This window comes from Somniosus microcephalus, chromosome 21 (assembly GCF_052327205.1).
Source record: "Somniosus microcephalus isolate GS21.2 chromosome 21, FLI_Smic_1.0, whole genome shotgun sequence".
Taxonomy (NCBI): domain Eukaryota; kingdom Metazoa; phylum Chordata; class Chondrichthyes; order Squaliformes; family Somniosidae; genus Somniosus; species Somniosus microcephalus.
In genome coordinates, this window is record NC_141007.1 from 12,181,419 (window position 1) to 12,194,412 (window position 12,994).

General features: G+C 48.6%; 1 protein-coding gene across 3 annotated transcripts in view; it reads right to left on the bottom strand.

Moving 5' to 3' along the window:
* Positions 1-4,194: 4,194 nt before the first annotated feature.
* sap30bp (SAP30 binding protein) overlaps positions 4,195-12,994 on the bottom strand; it is an 87,154-nt gene continuing 78,354 nt past the window's right edge. For 2 of the 3 annotated variants that reach the window (XM_085963260.1, XM_085963259.1), the window contains exons 8-12: positions 12,570-12,626; positions 9,793-9,844; positions 9,605-9,663; positions 5,725-5,809; positions 4,195-5,030 (exon numbers count right to left, since the gene is read on the bottom strand). In XM_085963260.1, coding sequence (XP_085819386.1) covers positions 4,849-5,030; positions 5,725-5,809; positions 9,605-9,663; positions 9,793-9,844; positions 12,570-12,626 — 435 coding nt within the window. In that variant the 3' untranslated portion in view covers positions 4,195-4,848. The remainder of the gene's footprint in view (positions 5,031-5,724; positions 5,810-9,604; positions 9,664-9,792; positions 9,845-12,569; positions 12,627-12,994) is intronic. The other variant, XM_085963261.1, reaches the window with a different exon arrangement.

Genomic DNA, 12,994 nt, shown 5'->3' on the forward strand with positions numbered 1-12,994 from the left:
AGTTGTACTAGTTCTTGCCCTTGGTGGCTGGAATGTTCCCCATTTACAGCAAGGCCCACTAACCTTGTTGCCCGAGGATCACAATCTCTCCTGCATGCTGGCGATTTCCAACACTTCTGCGGCTGAAGAGAGAAAGAAAGCAAGAGATTGCTATGGGGCAGAGCTTACCCAGCATTCATTGTGATAGCAAAAGCCCTCTATTAAAAATATGGGGCCAATGGTTTTAAACGAGACAACTTTCACCGCCACTATGAATGCTGGGATAGCCTTAGCTAGCTCCTCTTTTCTCTAACTCAACAGCAACAAGGGAAAAGAGACAAAGGGATTGGACCTAGTGGTGGGACAGAGCCATTGACCTGGACTACGTGTTGCTTTGTTCCATGGCTTGTGTCTGAGGCAAGTGATTGCCACCGACCTCTTCAATATCTAATTTATGGCAAAGTGACTCTCAATAGCCCGCCCTGTGTGTGGAGAAACTAGAGCTATTGGCCTTGTATACACTCAGTGTATGAGAGAGTGCCTTTGACTTACCCTGCCTCCTGCGTGGGGGAGGAAGTGATCGCAATTGACCATTTCTTCATTGAGTGGATCTACACTGTGACTTACTGTCCTATGCGTAAGCAGTGACTCCTATTGGTCAGTGCGGCCCCCCGTGTATGGTAACACAGAAGAGACGGAGTACAAAAGATTCACTGCTACACTACGTGGGTTGTATTTCCACCCCCCAAGAGTCTCTTGTAGTTTCAGTTGCCAAAAACCCTTCAGGACATCGCCCAACAACAGTTGCATTTATATAGCGCCTTTAACATAGGAAAACATCCCAAGGTGCTTCACAGCAGCAACTGGCAATTGTGTGTGTATAAACCTAGACAGTGAGTGTTGGCCCAGGGAGTCTCACAGCCGTACCCAATCCGGAACTCATTGAGGGGTCAGCCGTGGCTCAGTTGGGAACACTCTCACCTCTGAGTCATGAAGGTTATGGCTTCAAAACCCACTCCAGCGACTTGAACACATAACCCAGGCTGACACTCCAGTGCAGTACTGAGGGAGAGCTACTGTCAGAGTGTGCCGTCTTTCGATGAGATGATAAACTGAGGCCCTGTCTGCTCCCTGAGGTGAATGTAAAAGATCCTGTGACGCTATGTGAAGAGCAGGGGAGTTCTCCCCAGTGTCCTGGCCAATATTTATCAACCAACATCACTAAAACATTGTGGGATCTTGCTGTGCGCAAATTGGCTGCCCTGTTTCGCTACAACAGTGACGACACTTCAAAAGTACTTAACTTTGGGATGTCCCGAAAGGCGCTATATAAATGCATGATCTTTCTTTCCTCAGTGTCCACATGAGAAAATGTGATCACAAACCTCGAGCACGTTGAAGCCTGGTTAACCCCAGTGCACTGCATTCTGGTTATTTAACCTCTCGTGTGCACTACCTCCACCAGCACATAAGAGACCAAATCAAAGGCAGCAAATTCAGAGATGATGAAGAACTTTAATATTGCCTCAAGAATACATCAAAGGCAGTTTTTTTTTTAACCCTTCCACCCCAAACACAGGACTGGGCCTCTCAAAACAGGCTGTGTGGGCAGTCTTTGGCCTCCATAGAAAGTGGCACCAGCCACTGCCAACTGCTTCTGGCTCCCATCACAGGAGGACTGTATCTCCCATCCATTTGTTGCTGGTCTGGTGAGTGTCGGGGTTCATTGAAGAGCTCCTGGGGCTGGATGGAGTGGCCATCTCCTTACTGACAAGACATCGGCGAGCAGGCACTTTTTTGCACAGAGTCAGTAAAATTTAAACAGGGGCCTAATCCAGATGTCAGTTACTATGGAGATGTACTTCAAACATTCATGGCTCAGTGGGGAAATCCATTACCAAGAAAGCAAACAGAATGATTGAGGGGATGGAGGGCTTGGATTATGAGGAGCGATTATGTAAATTAGGTATGTTATTACAGGAAAAGTGAACATAAGAAATAGGAGCAGGCCACACGGCCCCTCGGGCCCTCTCCGCCACATGGCCCCTCGGGCCCGCTCCGCCACACGGCCCCTCGGGCGCGCTCCGCCACACGGCCCCTCGGGCGCGCTCCGCCACAGGGCCCCTTGAGCCCGCTCCGCCACACGGCCCCTCGAGCCCGCTCCGCCATTCAACAAGATCATAACTGAACTCCTACATCAACTCCACTTCCCCGCCCTATCCTCATATCCCTTGATTCCCTTAGTGCCCAAAAATCTGTTGATCTCGGCCTTGAATATACTCAGTGAGTGAGCCGCCACAGCCCTCTGGGGTAGAGAATTCCAAAGAGTCACCACCCTCTGAGTGAAGAAATTTCTCATCTCAGTCCTAAATGGCCAACCCCTTATCCTGAGACTATGACCCTTGATTCTAGACTCTCCGCCTGGGGAAACATCCTCCCAGCATCTACCCTGTCAATGAGATCGCCTCTCATTCTTTTACACTCCAGAGAGAGTATCGGCCCATTCTAGTCAATCTCTCCTCATAGGATAACCCTCTCATCCCAGGGATCAATCTAGTGAACCTTCGTTGCACCGCCTCTAAGGCAAGTATATCCTTCCTTAGGTAAGGAGACCAAAACTACAGTGCTCCAGGTGTGGTCTCACCAAAGCCCTATATAATTGCAGCAAGACTCCCTCACTCTTATACTTCCTAATTGCTTGCTGTACCTGCAAGTTAACTTTGTGATTTGTGTACAAGGACACCCAAATCCCTCTGAATACCAACATTTATTAGTCTCTCACCTTTTAAAAAATATTCTGCTTTTCCATTCTATCTACCAAAGTGGATAATTTCACACTTCCCCACATTATATTCCATCTGCCACCTTCTTGCCCACTCACTTAACCTGACTATATCCTCCTCACTGCCTACTTTCCCAACTAGCTTTGTGTCATCAGCAAACTTGGCTATATTACTCAGTCCCCTTATCTAAGTCATTGATATAGATTGTAAATAGCTGAAGCCCAAGCACTGATCCTTGCGACACCCCACTAGTTACAGCCTGCCAACCCAAAAATTACCCATTTATTCCTACTCTGTTTTCTGTCCATTAACCAAGAAGGTTGAGAGGTGATACGATTGCTGTTTTTAGGATGCTAAAGGGACCAGATAATGTAGGTAAACTCAAAACTAATCGGCGGAAACAATATTTCAGTGAGCGAGAGGTCAATCTATGGATCAGGTTCCCTAGGGAGATGGTGGAAGCATTTAGTATTGATTCATTCAAATGCAAATGAGATAGATTTCTTCACTCAGACGGTGGTGAACCGGTGGACTTCTCTACCACAGAAGGCTGTGGAGGCCAAGTCACTAAATATATTTAAGAAGGAGATAGATTTCTAGACACAAAAGGCATCAAGGGGTATGGGGAGAGAGCGGGAATATGGTATTGAGATAGAGGATCAGCCATGATCATATCGAATGGCGGAGCAGGCTCGAAGGGCCGAATGGCCCACTCCTGCTCCTATTTTTCTATTTCTTTCAGGAAATAATATTTTGGGATAAAATATGTGAGCAATTTGAGAGCTGACATGTGATGAGTGTCGCATACTTGGGAGGAAGAGGTGACTTTGGACCTTTGGTTCCCAAAGCTCTCGATCACAGGGGGTTTTCCTCACCTCATGTCTGGTTCTGTTGTAGATTAATTGGTAGAGATTGGTCGCCGTGATTAGATAACAACTCCATTATCATTGTATCATGTGACTGCCAGGACAGTAGAAGGCGAATTAGATGGACTTTTCTTGTCTAGCAATTCCTATATTCCCATGTGTGGTGCTGAACCGCACAGACCAGATGGGCCCAGGTTCAATCCCCGGCCTGTGCTAAGTTACCTGATCCCAGCTGTGGGCAGCATTGAGGGCAGTGCAGTTCACCTCTGTGTCACTGGGGTAAGGAGGGAGACAACAAAAATCAGGCACGTTTCCTGCTCCATCCCATTACCGCCTGCTGGAAAGAATATGTGCATGGGCGTCAGGTGAGAGCAGGATTGGGCTCAGCGCTGATGGCTCCCACAGTCAAATAGCCGGTCAACACTGTCACACTTGGGTGGGGCACTGAAGGACTCCCAAGTTGGCACTTGAAGCGGGAACGCAGAAAACTGGCAAAACAAATTTCTCGACGTTCCGACAGAGATCAGGTTAAGGGGTCTGTGCAAGAAGCCGGGTTCAGCTGAACACACAGGAAAGTAAAAAGCTTTTATTTGTGTTTACACGCTGCCAGCAGTTTACAATACTTCATTATAACCATACACCAGTGTGCGTGTGTTTACTCACACATGGTTCACAACATACGTGCGACAGACTACAGTGTGAGATAGACAGAAAGCACCATCAATATCCAGACACGTGGGCTTGATTCCCAGACCTGTCATCACAAGCTGTCTTATTGCCTCGCCTCCTCCTCCCTTCCCTCTCTCCCCCTCACCACCTCCTCCCCCGTCCCTCCCTTCCCCCCACGCCCCCCAGCCCATTCCACCCCACCCCTCCCCAGCTCCCCTCCGGTTAGCCAGGTTACAGGGTATATTTCTCACTACATATACAGTTCAGACCCTTTCAGCGTTGAAACACCAACCACCATACCAGCACTCATCAAGGACATGTTTTGTTTTTTTAAGCTGAGTTTACGGGTCACGGATCCCCGACTGGAGCAGTGACGGACTCTCCCGAGCCATTTGTGACCAAGCTGTGCAGGGGTGAGGATCAGATGTTGCAAGTAGGAAAAAGAAAGTTCTAGAATGTGAGCCTCGTTTCCCCCCCCCCCCCCCCCAAAAACGGGCTCAAGCTCTGCGGCAGCCCAGAGCTCCTCCGGAGACGGCGCTCCTGACCCGAGCTCATTGCTTGGCTTTCTTCACGATGGTCCCTACTGCAGAAATGACGGTGGTTTTTGCCCCGGTGGCACTGGTGGTTACTGTGACGACCCCTGGTAGCGTGGCGGTGGTGGTGATGATTGTCGGCTGCGCTATTGTCGTCACGGGTACCGCGGAGTCCCATTTGCTCTTCCTTTTCTGAGAATCTGTAGAGGGGTGGGAGAGGGGGGCAGGTTAATGAGGAAATGTACCTGTGCCTGCACTCCACTGTAGCGCCAGAAGCGCTGGCTGCACCTGCCAGCCCTGCTTGGAGCACATGCGGTGTGTTCCCAGCGCGCTGTGTTCCCGCCCCGCGTGCAGTGTTCCTAGCGCGCTGTTTTCCTGCCCCGCGTGCAGTGTGTTCCCAGCGCGCTGCGTTCCCGCCCCGCGTGCAGTGTTCCCAGCGCGCTGTTTTCCTGCCCAGTGTGCGGTGTGTTCCCGCCCCGCGTGCGGTGTGTTCCCAGCGCGCTGTTTTCCCGCCCCGCGTGCGGTGTGGTCCCAGCGCGCTGTGTTCCCAGTGCGCGATGTTCCCGCCCCGCGTGCGGTGTGTTCCCAGTGTGCTGTGTTCCCACCCCGCGTGCGCTGTGTTCCCAGCTCGCTGTGTTCCCGCCCAGCGTGCGGTGTGTTCCCAGCTCGCTGTGTTCCCGCCCCGCATGTGCTGTGTTCCCAGCGCTCTGTGTGGTGTGTTCCCAGCTCTCTGTGTTCCCACCCCGCATGCGGTGTGTTCCCAGCGCTCTGTGTGGTCCCACCCCGCGTGCGGTGTGTTCCCAGTGCGCGGTGTTCCCGCCCTGCGTGCAGTGTGTTCCCATCCCGCGTGCGGTATGTTCCCAGCACGCTGCGTGTTCCCGCCTCACGAGTTACCTGCTGCCGTCGTGCTTGCTGTGGTTGTAGTGGCTGTGCCAGAGCTGGTGTTGGTTCCTGTTTTTGTTCTGGTCACAAATTCAATCTAAAAAAAAATGAGAAGTAAAACAAACAGAACAAGAACAACCACCTAATCACCCTAAGCACACCTCCATCAGACTCCCCGGTGCACGCAGTTGCCCTCGAGAAGGTGGTGGTGAGCCGCCTTCTTGAACCGCTGCAGTCTGTGTGGTGAAGGTACTCCCACAGTGCTGTTAGGGAGGGAGTTCCAGGATTTTGACCCAGCGACAATGAAGGATCGGCGATATACTTCTAAGTCAGGATGGTGTGTGTGACTTGGAGGGGAACTTGGAGGTGGTGGTGTTCCCATGCACCTGCTGCCTTTGTCCTTCTAGGTGGAAGAGGTCGCGGGTTTGGGAGGTGCTGCCAAAGAAGCCTTGGCGAGTTGCTGCAGTGCATCTTGTAGATGGTACACACTGCAGCCACGGTGCGCCGGTGGTGGAGGGAGTGAATGTTTAAGGTGGTGGGTGGGGTGCCAATCAAGCGGGCTGCTTTGTCCTGGATGGTGTTGAGCTTCAAGCAAGTGGAGAGTATTCCATCACACTCCTTACTTCTACCTTGTAGATGGTGGAAAGGCTTTGGGGAGTCAGGAGGTGAGACACTCGCCGCAGAATACCCAGCCTCTGACCTGCTCTTGTTGCCACAGTATTTATGTGGCTGGTCCAGTTAAGTTTCTGGTCAATGGTGACCCCCAGGATGTTGATGGTGGGGGATTCAGCGATGGTAATACCTGATGAATGTCAAGGGGAAGTGGTTAGACTCTCGCTTGTTGGAGATAGTCGTTGCCTGGCACTTCTGTGGCGCGAATGTTACCTGCCATTTATCAGCCCAAGTCTGAACGTCGTCCAGGTCTTGTTACATGTGGACTGCTTCATTTATCAGGGAGACAAAAGTATTTGCGTATCGTGCTAGCTTATTGAACCCAGTCAGAATTGCATTTGGAGTTTGACCAGACAGCTAGAGTGATAAATCTTTTACTGTGTCTATCCTGATACAGGAAACTCTCAATTTACCGGCACCTAAATAACCGGAAATCTCTGTTAACCGGCAAATTTCAGGAGTAGGTTCAGGTAAGTTTTACTTCATATTAGTGGCCGTGTAACCGGGGTTCCTGCACCTGTTGCCATGCAACAGGGACGCCTGGATCTGTGGCCGTGTAACCAGGGTTCCTGCACCTGTGGCCGTGTAACCAGGGTTCCTGCACCTGTGGCCGTGTAACCAGGGTTCCTGCACCTGTTGCCATGCAACAGGGACGCCTGGATCTGTGGCCGTGTAACCAGGGTTCCTGCACCTGTGGCCGTGTAACCGGGGTTCCTGCACCTGTTGCCATGCAACAGGGACGCCTGGATCTGTGGCCGTGTAACCAGGGTTCCTGCACCTGTTGCTATGCAACAGGGACGCCTGGATCTGTGGCCGTGTAACCAGGGTTCCTGCACCTGTTGCTATGCAACAGGGACGCCTGGATCTGTGGCCGTGTAACCAGGGTTCCTGCACCTGTTGCTATGCAACAGGGACGCCTGGATCTGTGGCCGTGTAACCAGGGTTCCTGCACCTGTTGCTATGCAACAGGGACGCCTGGATCTGTGGCCGTGTAACCAGGGTTCCTGCGCCTGTTGCTATGCAACAGGGACGCCTGGATCTGTGGCCGTGTATGGGGCTCTCGTACCTTGGTAAGTATACCTCTCTGTAATCCGGACTTTTTGATCAACCGGCACCACGCCGGTCCCGGATAAAAAAGAGTTTCCTGTACAATATTGTTAGTTCTGTTGGCAGCAGGCTTGAGACAGGTATAATTCAAATTTAAACAGTAATTGGTTCAGTTTGTATTGAAACATTTTTGAATTTGTGTGACTTACTTTAAAAAAAATTATTAAAGTCCTGGCAATTCTTTTCTGGAATATGAAAAAGAATGATTCTGGCAAATAGGTAGTTGGAAAATCTCCGGAGAGGAGATAGTTGGGACATTTTGGGATAAGCGCCGTGGGACGTTTTACTATATTAAAAGGCACTATATAAATGCAAGTTGCTGTTGAGAAGTGTCAGGTGTGGCTTACTCTCGCCTCTGATGCAGAGACTTGAGCACATAATCCAGGCTGACTCTCCAGTGCAGTGCGGAGGTGCTGTCCTTTGGGTGAGACGTTAAACCGCACCCCGTCTGCCCTCTCAGGTGGACGTAATAGATCCCATGGCACTATCCGAAGTGGAGTTGGGGAATTCTTCCCGGTCTCCTGGACAATATTTATCCCTCAACCAACATCACTAAAACACATTATCTGATCATGTCTCATTGCTGTTTGTGGGAGCTTGCTGTGCAGAAATTGGCTGCCGTGTTTCCGACATTACAAATGACTACACTACAAAAGAACTTCATTGGCTGTGAAGCGCTTTTGGATGTCCTGAGGTTGTGAAAGGTGTTATATAAATGGGAGTCTTTTTTTATTCTTTAGTTTGAGAATCCAAGAGGAGACAAGTTGATCGATATTTCTGGAAGAGAACAGAGATACTGTGTGTATTTAAAAGTTATCCACAAAAGTTTAGTTAAGATCATAGAATTGTGATCTTTCATCATTTTAACTACATAAGGAGTTAGATTTTAAAAAATTCTACTCTAAATATATAACTAGTTTATCAGTTACAGTATTTACTTGGTTCTTGTTTAATAAATTTGTTCATTATTTTAAGCTTTAAACAAGATCCGACGTGTTGCTCGATCCCTTTTATAGGCTGAAGTGTAAGATAGTCCAGGACTTAAAAGCAATTATCAAACACATTTTGCTGTTACTTGGCTGTGCCACCAAAAGCATATCTAGATCTCGAGCCAAGGACAGACACTGTGGAGGTAGGGAGAGTTACAACTCACCCATGACAGTGATCTAAGATACAAGAGCTGAAGTCATTTAGTGTAAAGAGATTTGAAAAGGCCCAGAAACTATCTTCTTTCAAATTAGGGAACTCTCTTTGAAGCTTCAAGACAAACTCCCTTTTCTTTCTAGTCTCATTAATTATGGAACCATTCTGCAAGAATACGAGTTAAATCATAGTCCAGCACAGCTGTTGGGAACTAATCTGTTCGACCTTAAGGAGCTATCAATAACCACTGTAAAAATATATGGTGTGTTACAGCTACTATTTGCTTGTTCCTCTGACGTTTAATAATTTTGTTCAGCAGTTAAAGCGCAAGACAAGGTCTAGTGTTGTGTTATTCTGTCGTCTTCTGAAAACGAGGAGGAGCAGCCGCAACAACCAGAGGCAGATAGCGGGGCGAGTGAAAACACTCTGTGGGTCATTGGGAGGGAGGGAGACTCACTGTCCAGAATACACTGAAGCAAGGGACTCCAAAAGATCCACATTTAAAAAGGTTAACCTTCCGCCGCCATCTAGAGAACACCATACCATCTCTGATAGAGTTTTACATTATCAACCCAATGGCTGGAACTTGTAATGTTAGTTTGGGGGTTGGGCGGGGGTTGGAAATCAGCCAGTCTTCCAGTTGCTGATGACTATCTAGTGATCCCAGCTGGGAGGTGCGTGTGTGGGTGTCAGAGGAGGGTAGGATTGGACACTACTGTAATGCTCCCCCCCCATGGTCTAATAGCCCGATAGGTGATGGAGTGGAGGGTTGCCAGTGCGGATGGGACCTTAGTACTACACTGGATAGTGTTATAACCCACAAGGACATGGGGGACTGGGAGTACTGGGGTTGGGATTAAGGCACATTGTTGTGGCAGAGGGAATGGAGCGTTACTATGTTACTGAGCTGGCCTCGCCGTTTCCTGTCCCAGCAGCTTCAATGGTGCTGTCCTGGCTGGGCTTCACTCACCTTAGTCCGTTCCTTCTTGGCTTTCTCTATCTTGTCCATTTCTATTTTCTGAGCCTTGGCTGTAAGAGGAGAAGGAGATGGGGGAGTCAGAATGGGCCAGAGTATGGCGCCGCAAACAGAGCGAGAGCGATCAAGACAGGCGCATGCAGACGAGACCGTGCTCGCCACGGGTTCCAATAAAACATTACCTAAAGCCTCGTAGTACGAGTCCTCCGACCATCCGTGGGGGTCAAACATGTCCTGCGGAGAAAGCCACATGTCAAATATACTGGAGTAATGCACCGGACAATGTACCCCATTGCTACGCTGCTGTATACAGGAAACTGTGCGCTATCCGGCACCGACGGGACCGAGCTGCTGCTGTTCCCTCAAAACTGCCGGACACTCCAGAGTTAATGCTGAAACATATGGAGATTTTCATCTCCGTATGAATCAACAAACCCTGTTACAGCCTCTAAACAGTCGGCAAGCGTCTCTGTAGCATCTCTAGCTGAAGCTGTTGCTTAGCTACAGACCTTACAGAGTTTGACTGTTCAAACAAAGCAAAAAAAAAGAAACGAAAAGAATAAAAAACGGCTCCTGATTTTTGCCGGTGGCTCGAGCTTGCCGGACGGTTCGCCTCCGGATAACTCAAAGTTTCCTGTATGATGCAACAGATGGGTCATATCTACAACATGCTCAGTGTGCTCACTATAGTCTGAGCTGAGGAGGTGACCATTTGGCCCTTCGAAAGTACTTCGTTGGCTGTAAAGCGCTTTGGGATGTCCTGAGGTTTTGAAAGGCGCTATAGAAATGCAAGTCTTTCTTTATTGCCTCACTGAGTTCAGGCCTCTGTCGGGACTGACGTCACACACAGCTGTACCTGATTTAGCATCAATCCCCACCCGGGACAAAGCATCCTACTGTCCGATAACCCTTTACTTGAAAATATTTGCTTCTACTCTCCCCCTTTATGCATCTTTGTAAAGCTTATCAAGATCACGACCTCTTGTCTCCGATTAACTGACCAATAGAAATCAAGAAAGGTATGATTACCTTGTCTATTCCTTTTACCGTTTTGAAAAGTTCTATCAAATCCTCCCTCAATCTCAGAGCCTCGCCTCATAAAACAGACCGCTTATCCCTGGTGTGTTCCCAGTAAATGTGTGCTGCACTTTCTCCAGGGCTATTATACCACTCCTGCAGAGAGGCGTCCAAAATTGCACACAGCATTCCAGATGTGGCCTAACCACTGTCTTTGTACCGAATCATCATGATCTCTTTGTGTTTCAGGAATAAGGAGGACACGATCCAGGATTATTTTACTCACACGTCATAAAGCCATTTTGTTGCATCAGTGATGGGCTGTGGCAAGGGTTCCAGTGAAGAGTGCCAAAGTTCACTTCACCTGTTTAAAAAAAACCCCAGAAGTGCAATTCTAGATTCTCTTTCCAAGCTTGGCTTATGTCTGCAGAGAGTGTTTTTGAGTGGTAGAACACTAGGGTGAAGAACTGGTGCTTGCAGATGGGTCATGGCTGATGGAAACAATTTGAGGTGATGAATTAATAACATCACACAAGAGGTGTATCAACGGGGACTGGGAGGGGCAGTGGGTCAGTGAGTAATCACAGAAATCACAGAAACCCCACAGTGCAGATAGAAGCCATTTCGGCCCATCGAGCCTGCACCGACACATATCCCACCCGATCCCTGTAACCCCTACACCAACACATATCCCACTCTATCCCCGTAACCCCACATATTTAATCCCCCTAACACTAAGGGTCAATTTATCAGCCAATCAACCTAACCCGCACATCTTTGGACTGTGGGAGGAAACCGGAGCACCCGGAGGAAACCCACGCAAACACGGGGAGAATGTGCAAACTCCACACAGTCACCCGAGGCCGGATTTGAACCCGGGTCCCTGGCGCTGTGAGGCAACAGTGCTAACCACTATGCCACCGTGCAATAAGAGTAATGAAGTCTGGCTACAATTATATCCGCCTTTGGTGAGACCACACCTGGAGTACTGCATACAGCTTTGGTCTCCTTACCCAAGGATATACTTGCCTTCGAAGTGGTGCAACAAAGGTTCACTAGATTGATTCCTGGGATGAGAGGGCTGTTCTATGAGAGATAGAATAGAATGGGCCTATATTCTCTGGAATTTAGAAGAATGAGAAAATAATAATAGGATTGGGCAGAGTCAACACGGATTTAGGAAAGGGAAATCCGTGTTTGATGAATCGGTTAGTTTTTTGAGGTTGTAACTAGCAGAATAGATAAGGGGGAACCAGTGGATGTGGTGTATTTGGTTTTTCAGAAGGCATTCGATAAAGTGCCACACGAGGTTATTAAACAAAATTAGGGCTCGTGGGATTGGGGGTAATTTACTAGCATGGATTGAGGATTGGTTAATGGACAGAAAACAGAGAGTAGGAATAAACGGGTCATTTTCGGGTTGGCAGACTGTAACTAGTGGGGTACCGCAAGGATCAGTGCTCGAGCCCCAGCTATTCACAATCTACATCAATGATTTGGATGAGGGGACAGAATGTAATATATCCAAGTTTGCTGATGATACAAAGCTGGGTGGGAATGTAAGTTGTGAGGAGGATGCAAGGAGGCTTCAAGGGGATATCGACAGGCTAAGTGAGTGGGCAAGAACATGGCAAATGGAATATAATGTGGAGAAATGTGAAGTTATCCACTTTTGTAGGAAAAATAGAAAAGCGGAGTATTTTTTAAATGGTGAGAGATTGGGAAATGTTGGTGTTCAGAGGGACCTGGGTGTCCTTGTACACGAATCACTGAAAGTTAACATGCAGGTACAGCAAGCAATTGGGAAAGCAAATGGAATGTTGGCCTTTCTTGCAAGAGGATTTGAGTACAAGAGTAAAGACATCTTACTACAATTATATAGGGCCCTGGTGAGACCACACCTGCAGTTTTGGTCTCCTTACCTAAGGAAGGATATACTTGCCATAGAGGGAGTGCAACGAAGGTTCACCAGACTGGTTCCTGGGATGGGGGGATTGTCCTATGAGGAGAGATTGATTAGACTCTATATTCTCTAGAGTTTAGAAGAATGAGAGGTGATCTCATTGAAACATACAAAATTCTTACAGGGCTTGACAGGGTAGATGTAGGGAGGATGTTTCCCCTGGCTGGGGAGTCGAGAACCAGGGTCACAGTCTCAGAATAAGGGGCCGGCCATTTAGGACTGAGATGAGGAGAAATTTCTTCACTCAGAGGGTGGTGAATCTTTGGAATTCTTTACAACAGAGGGCTGTGGAGGCTCAGTCATTGAGTATATTCAAGACAGAGATCGATAGATTTTTGGATACTGAGGGATTCAAGGGATATGGGGATAGCGCGGGAAAGTGGAGTTGATGTAGAAGATCTTAC